This window comes from Sinocyclocheilus anshuiensis, unplaced genomic scaffold, assembly GCF_001515605.1.
Source record: "Sinocyclocheilus anshuiensis isolate Anshui unplaced genomic scaffold, SAMN03320099.WGS_v1.1 scaffold224, whole genome shotgun sequence".
Classification (NCBI taxonomy): domain Eukaryota; kingdom Metazoa; phylum Chordata; class Actinopteri; order Cypriniformes; family Cyprinidae; genus Sinocyclocheilus; species Sinocyclocheilus anshuiensis.
Window position 1 is genome coordinate 944,185 of NW_015558577.1, and position 8,072 is coordinate 952,256.

The 8,072-nt window shown below is 35.8% G+C and overlaps 2 protein-coding genes and 1 long non-coding RNA gene across 3 annotated transcripts in view; 2 read left to right on the forward strand and 1 right to left on the reverse strand.

Annotated features, from left to right (window-relative positions):
• The first annotated feature begins 3,049 nt into the window (after positions 1-3,049).
• On the forward strand, positions 3,050-6,213 carry LOC107679732 (fibroblast growth factor 19-like). Its single transcript, XM_016475373.1, has 3 exons — positions 3,050-3,317; positions 4,218-4,321; positions 5,338-6,213. The coding sequence occupies exons 1-3, from the start codon at positions 3,116-3,118 to the stop codon at positions 5,662-5,664; spliced, it is 633 nt and encodes a 210-aa protein (XP_016330859.1). The 5' UTR covers positions 3,050-3,115; the 3' UTR covers positions 5,665-6,213.
• LOC107679736 (uncharacterized) lies at positions 3,187-7,572 on the reverse strand. The gene is made up of 3 exons (XR_001633084.1): positions 7,496-7,572; positions 7,322-7,372; positions 3,187-3,262 (listed from the first exon to the last, which is right to left on the reverse strand). It is a non-coding gene; the product is annotated as an uncharacterized LOC107679736 (long non-coding RNA).
• A 14-nt stretch (positions 7,573-7,586) lies between these two features.
• Positions 7,587-8,072, forward strand: part of LOC107679734 (oral cancer-overexpressed protein 1-like) — a 6,794-nt gene continuing 6,308 nt past the window's right edge. The window contains exons 1-2 of the mRNA XM_016475375.1: positions 7,587-7,747; positions 7,890-7,995. Of these exons, the coding sequence (XP_016330861.1) occupies positions 7,689-7,747; positions 7,890-7,995 (165 nt within the window). The 5' untranslated portion in view covers positions 7,587-7,688. The remainder of the gene's footprint in view (positions 7,748-7,889; positions 7,996-8,072) is intronic.

Below are 8,072 nucleotides of genomic sequence, written 5' to 3' on the forward strand. Positions count from 1 at the left end.
TAACCATATCATTAATAAAAACGTAACTGAACTGGAGCATTTTAAAACATAATATAATCTAATAAGAAGTAGAATTCTGATTATGTAATCCAGATTATATTGGCATATATTGTGGGAATTTATGACAAGTTTCACTTGTCATTAGAACTGTTACATTCTAGGTGAGCTTTCATTTCAATAAAGGGGGCATCTGAAATGAAGGAGGTCAAACTGTGCAAACCACTGGCAATATGTATTTTACTCTTATGTGAGTCATAAAGCAGCATTGACACAAAAGTAAACACTACATCTGATTATGCTTGTTTACTTAACAGGGGATCTCCCCAGGTAGCTCAAAATGCATAACTCTGCACATTTGTGAAGGAAAGACACAAAAATAACATGTTCGCATGCCTCTCTTTAAGGGTTATCATATTCTATACAATACTTCTGTCATGATTTAACGTCCCTTGTTGCAATGTGGAAGACAAGGACCTTTGATCTACTGGGTCTGCATAATCAATTATACATTTTCTTGCACAGCCCAGTGGGTTTGGTTCAAACTGGCATATTTCATGAATGAATGTACAGACTGACCAATGAATGGACTGGTGTGTGAATTAGAGATTTCCTCTGTAATTACGATAGTGTTTTTGTTCAGAGGCACCAGAATTTTTTAGGAGCAAACTGAATGACAGCATAGGCCAGCATTCAGACTTACATCACTTCCTCTGCACATTTTTGACAAACAGCACAAAGCCAAGCTTTCAACGTGATGTGGCATCACTGAATACTTATAATAATGAATACATTAATGTCACACAAATGATGAGATAATGATGGAAACTCTAAGGGTAACTTGGTGACTTAGCAGAACAAATGAACCATTCATTCATTTCTCATTTCATTTCTTAAGTTTTGTATGATATTAACTGATTTGTTTAGGTTTTGCTTGATATTACCTGTTTTAAGATATATATTATCCATCATTTAAATGAGTAAACACTTGGGAATGTTTATGTATAATATATGTATAAGTATAATAATATTGATGGATCTTCTTAATTGACTATGAATTAAAAGTAAAAAAAAAAAATTATTATCAAGAATGCCTTACAAAAATAACATGTTCGCATGCCTCTCTGTAAGGGTTATCATATTCTATACAATACTTCTGTCATGATTTAACGTCCCTTGTTTGCTTGTTCAGAATAGAGTTCATTGAGAGGCAATGTGGAAGACAAGGACCTTTGATCTACTGGGTCTGCATAATCAATTATACATTTTCTTGCACAGCCCAATGGGTTTGGTTCAAACTGGCATATTTCATGAATGAATGTACAGACTGACCAATGAATGGACTGGTGTGTGAATTAGAGATTTCCTCTGTAATTACGATAGTGTTTTTGTTCAGAGGCACCAGAATTTTTTAGGAGCAAACTGAATGACAGCATAGGCCAGCATTCAGACTTACATCACTTCCTCTGCACATTTTTGACAAACAGCACAAAGCCAAGCTTTCAACGTGATGTGGCATCACTGAATACTTATAATAATGAATACATTAATGTCACACAAATGATGAGATAATGATGGAAACTCTAAGGGTAACTTGGTGACTTAGCAGAACAAATGAACCATTCATTCATTTCTCATTTCATTTCTTAAGTTTTGTATGATATTAACTGATTTGTTTAGGTTTTGCTTGATATTACCTGTTTTAAGATATATATTATCCATCATTTAAATGAGTAAACACTTGGGAATGTTTATGTATAATATATGTATAAGTATAATAATATTGATGGATCTTCTTAATTGACTATGAATTAAAAGTAAAAAAAAAAAATTATTATCAAGAATGCCTTTTCATTCAGTACATGTCGTTTATTTGAATCTTCTTCGTAATGAGTCATTCGAGTCCAAAAATCGTATGGAGCATCAAAATTGCCAAAGTGCGGCGATTACAGAGCGCCATCTAGTGATCACTGCAAGGAAGTGGAATTGCAAGAACCCTGCAAAGGCTGTCTGGTGAGAATACATTGCACAGGGATATATTGTCACATATCTGTAAAGACTTATATAGGCTAACTAAGAACGTTGATTAAGATAAAACAAATATCTAATTACGATTTTTTTAAATGCAAGATCAACCTCATGTCTACAATGAAAAGCACATAGGTCATTTTCAACATTTACATAAATGGGAATATTTACTCAAGATTACTCTTTAACTTCCGTGTAAATCCATTGGCCTCAGCAATTCACAAAATAGACACAATACGCAAAAAATAGATAAACAAAACAGAGCAAATGTGTTATAGTAGGTTAAGTCTACTCCAGAGTTCTCATGTTAAGTTAAACAGATTCACAGGGATTTTTTTCGAATTAATATGGGTGAATATTTATTTCCCCCCTTCGAATTATTAAAGAATAGCCTACATTAAAAATGCAAATGCAATCTTCAAAACGCAAAAAATCTTTAAAAAAAAACAAAACAACTATAGGCTAAACTGAATGAAATTATCGAGAGAGAGAGAGAGAGAAAAAAAAGAAACGCTAGCTGGCATGAGTAATCTGGCATGCTATTTAGTAACATCTTAAAAGTTAGCTTTTTTTCCCAACATATTATTAATATTTGATCCAGTTCATCAGCAATGTTATTTATTTATTTTTTAGAATGATTCATTTAAATTATTTTGATAGTTCTCAAATGTATAAACTTTCTTACATGGATATGGAACAATGGAACACGATAATATGAAATATCATTTTTTTCCGAACGCAATTCGAAAGTGCACTTCGACTGACACTGACTCCTCGAAATGCCTCTCTGAGAGAAAATGGTTAAATTAATCGGAGTATGCATGACAGATGCATTATAATAAAACAATAACAGGATAACATTTGATCATTTATTCTGTCTTCATCGTCTGTTGGATGTCCAGCGGGGGTGTGTTACCCTGTTCTCAGAACTGCCAAAAAGGGGAAATGCTTATCGATTGATCTGATAAGAGGACAATTTAAAGGCCAGCTGCAGAGCTTGCGCCAAAACAGAGCAATACAAAGGAGAAAGAGAGTGCAGGATTCATATCAGAACAAGACAGCCTATAATTACTACAGAGAAAAGTTAATAATGCTCCTCTTACTCTTTGTCACTGTTTGTGGAAGTAGCATCGGCGTGGAGAGCGTCCCGTTGCCTGACTCTGGTCCACATTTGGCAAATGACTGGGGAGAAGCAGTCCGGCTCCGACATCTGTATGCAGCCAGGCACGGTTTACATCTGCAAATAAACCCAGATGGGGAAATAAGCGGATCGTACATGCAAAGTTCGGACAGTAAGTGACAGTCATGTCATGTTACTACGCTTATCTCAGCGCTTCATGCATATGGGTCAATGACAAATAAAGATGTCCGAAATGATAAAGAGGGAAAATCTTTTAAAATACAATTTAAAAAACGTGTCGATTTCTTAGAAGTGTATTTTTGAAATTGATATTGATTTCAAATATATGTATTAAACATATAGGCTAAGCCTATACCACAAAAAATGTCAAGTGGTGTAACCATCAAGTAAAAAAGCACGTGGGTGCACAATTGAATCATTATGTTCTTTCTGATTTCTGATTTATTCGTTTTGAAAAGATGAATAATATTGTAGTTTTTTTTTTTAGATATAATAGCCTAATGCACGATTATAAAAACTACCTGTCTTTTAACTGATTTTCAGATTTTCAATTCGACTTTATTTATTAGCCTACAATCTGCAGTTACACCACCTAAACATGTCTGACTTTAAACTTTATATATATATATATATATATAAAAAAACTATTCAGAAAGGTTGAACTTAAGTCACCTTTTCTATGAACTGCACTATTATTATGATTATTATAGTTATTGTTGTTGTTATTATTATTATTATTATTATTTTGACTCACTACCTCACTTGTGGATTTCATGCATCATTATATTATTCTGCAACATGCACTATGCTTTTTCGGTGCTACGCAATTTGATGCAGATATTAGGCCTAGAATTGCGACTGGAAAGTTAAATTAAGTTGACGAGCATCTTCTATTTCTATAATCCTGTTTATGTCAAACCCGTCTTTGTGAGACATTTTCCGACCAATAATGCTTAAATTAAGATTTTAGAGCTTTTAATTTCAGCGCAAACAAAATAATTTATTTTTATTTTTATTGCCTTCAATAAAAACCGTCTTTTGTTTCCTCAAGGTTTAGTTGAGATACGACCGGTGGATACGGGCTGTGTTGCCATTAAAGGTGTTGCAAGCTCCCGATTTCTCTGCATGGACAGAATGAGACAACTGTATGGATCGGTAGGTTTGACAATCAGACGCAATAGAATGTACAATCTTATAAAATAGTCTTCTCTATTTGTATTAGCAATTCTATTGAGAATCATATCTACCTGAAGAACCATATTAACTGACATATTTGTGTTGAGGGTTTAAGGCTATTTGCAGGTGCATTTAGATTCCTGCCCATAAGATAATGCCCATTTTGTCAAAAACAGTAGAGTTCAGGTAGCCAATATTGTCTTACTGACAGAGGTCAACTGAGGCTACAAGTCTGGGCACTTTCTAAAACTCTTTTTAGAACAGTGACATACTTATTGCAATAATTTAATTCTTAGAGAGTGGAACTTTGGCACTCTGCCACCAATCATAATACAAACTACACACATTCGTCAGAGATAACCTTGTTGTGCTAAGGTCACCTCACAATGTCCTTTATGACTGCGGAAGTGTAGACAAGCCGATTTCGCCACAGACATCTAGCTTTATTGACATTATGTTCTGGTCATGGGTTCGTTACTCCCATCTGACGTTATAACCAAGAACATTATTTTAGGACAGGAGAAACAAGTCATCAGCATGCATATAACTCCAAAATGAATAAACGTTTGAGTAAATGTCCTAGAAATCTGTCCTTCACTCTTAGATACGGAACTGATATTTATAACAGCTGCCAAACCAATTAAAACAACTGATCACAAATTATGAATAGTGCAAATATGACTTTGAGAGTACTTGACTGCTCAATTTACTTGATTGACCAGAACAGCATACAAAAATGATTCTCACAAAACTGTCCAAATATGCTGATTTGAGTGGTGTCATTGCATCAACCTTTGCCCATAGCGGGGTATGTTTGCATAGCTAAAACCTCATTGAAAAGAAACAGCAATAACAACCTTGACCTCTCCATGTGGTGAGCAAACAGCTATCAAAAAACTTAAACCACATGCAGGGCAGGGCAGGTTGATGAGATATCCATATTGTGGTTCTTTGCATATATTTGTGAGTTTTCATGCTGTTGCTTTTGTCTGCAGCACACTTACACTAAGGAGGACTGCTCTTTTTTGGAACGCATCATGCCAGATGGTTACAACATCTACATCTCAAGCAAACATGGAGCCCTTGTGAATTTGGGTGGTGCAAAAAGCAAGTTGAACAGTAACAACGGGAATGCTGCATCCCAGTTCCTGCCCATGGTCAACACACTTTCTCAGGAACCTACCAACCACCTTTCAGGGGAGCAGCGTTTTTCTGTTGACCCTGAACAGGACCATCAGTTGGGCCTTGAAATAGACAGCATGGACCCTTTTGGAAAGATCTCCCAAATTGTGATCCAGAGTCCCAGTTTCAACAAAAGATGAGGACTGAAGAATCACTTGTGAATGTTCTAAGGAAACGACCCAGAGGTCAAGAAACAGAAGACTGTATCAAATCAGTCCTGCTATGAACCAGAGCACAGGGCCAGACTTTCAGAAAGAGAAAACGCTAGAAATGCTAGAAACACTGGACACAGTCACTGGACAAATGTAGTGTAATAGACTGGAAACAAAAACAAAATCACTCCAAATGTTGAAGTTTGTTGTAAGATCAACCATAATGGTGCATCACCTGCAGCTTGAATTTATTTATTTTTCCACGTGTCTGTGATGACCTTGCTTTGTAATTCTTGTTTAAAACGTTAGTTAATACAATATTTACTAGCCTAATCTAGACTAGAATGCACTGTAAAAACATATTTTGTTTATCTTTTTTTTTTTGTATTTCATAAATATACAACTATTTGTTCTTTCTGAAAGAGGACATCATGGTTAAATTACTTTTGAAATGTAATAAATGATATGCTAAATGTGCTTAAATAGTTTTCTTAAATGCCTGTGGACAAAATCTACAGCAAATCACAACTGATAAGACAGAAGTGCTTCATTTTTAAATATAAGCAGCAGCTGTTCATCTTTCATTGCCAGAAGAAAAAAACCCTCAAAACTGAGGAGATATTTTATTCTTGATATTGTTAACTGCATGGTACTTCCACAAAATACTGATGTATTGTAAAGATGTGTGGGTATAAAAAACAGCAGAATATACAGCGTGTCCTTGCATGATACCCTTGAATAACGTTTTTGTAAAATTGTGGCTCCCTCTTCTGGCATAGTATTTAGTTGCATTTTGAGATAATGCTGTTATATGTAATACAGGGCTGGGCAACTTCGATCCTGGAGGGCCGCTGTCCTGCAGAGTTTTGCTCCAACCCTAATCAAACACACCGGAACAAGCTCATCAAGGTCTTCAGGATCACTAGAAAGTTACAGGCAGGTGAGTTTGATTAGGGTTGGAGCATAATCTCTGCAGGACAGTGGCCCGCAGGACTGAAGTTGCCCATCCCTGATGTAATATATAGCCTCATTCAAACTCAACCTTAAGATTATGGATGGAGCCCATATGTGGCGTCTTTTGTAAGCAAGCAAAGTAGGCTAGGCCTACATGTATTAATGAATTGAATGAATAGTTTTAGAAATAAATGTTTTTTTTTAGTACAGTAAATGAATGAAAACATACAAATGCATTTTCTAAAATTAAAGTTGAAGACAAGGAACAATGCTTGAAAAGCCATGTCAGATACAGTTTACAAATGACTAATTTTTACTTGCGAAATTAGACATTAGATTTAGTATACTGACACATTTTATAGGCCTACCCTTTATTGTATTCAAATGTTTTAATGTAAACATAATATATGGCAGTTTTGCGACTTTATGCTCTAATCATTTCCACGGTATTGGTAGATATTTGTCTCATAATCAGTACAGTTAACATGGTCCAACACAGTCCACTTATTGCAACAGTGTTACAACCTTGTGGCACCACCTTACTGCCTGATTTCCTGAGCCAGCTAGCATACTAGCATGTCCCCAAAACACTCATTTGAAGAAGTAAAATCAAGAAAAGTTTGTTTTCACAATCAGACAAGAATAAGTATTTATTCACAATTAATGAGGAGTAAGAAAATGAAAATCTTACCTGTTGAATTATGACACCTGAAAAAAGAGGGATTTGGTCCTCAGTGTAGCTCTGAATATAAATAAAGTTAAAACGAAGGTAAATGAAACATGTAAGTATGATTAAATGACATGTTCTGCCTTAAAATTCAAGATAAAGTCTTTCTTTCAGTTTATAACAAATGTGACAGCTCACTTTATTTTGTTCAAGCATAAACATGAAACTTGATTTGGTTTACTTTCCCTTCCAGAAGAGGCGCCGTGGTCCAGGCGCATCATGTAAACATCAGGCCAACTGCAACGAAGAAGAACGATTCCGGAAGTTAGTGTCTGTCAGCTGAACGTCAGGGAAGACTGCGGGATAGAAAACCAAATCATTTTATTGTAAAATGGCTTTTGTGTCCAACAGTGATGATTTATTTGACTCCATTGTCATGGCTGATGACAGGTAAAATAGCCCGTCGGTTATACACATAATGTTTTTTTCCCCCCATTTCTCTGTCAGTAAGTTAGTTCAGTGTGTGTTTAGTTGAGTGACTGTTACTGTAAATGGTGTTGTAGTTAGGCTCATAACTTCCCTCTTGTTTTAGGTTTTATGATGAAGCGTATCAGGAAGGTTTTGAGGCGGGAACTCGTCAGGGAACCATCGAGGGCAGAAACCACGGGCTGCTTCACGGAGCCAAACTCGGTGCAGAGGTGACACACACGCACACACGCACACGCACACGCACACGCACACACACACACACACACACACACACACACACACACAC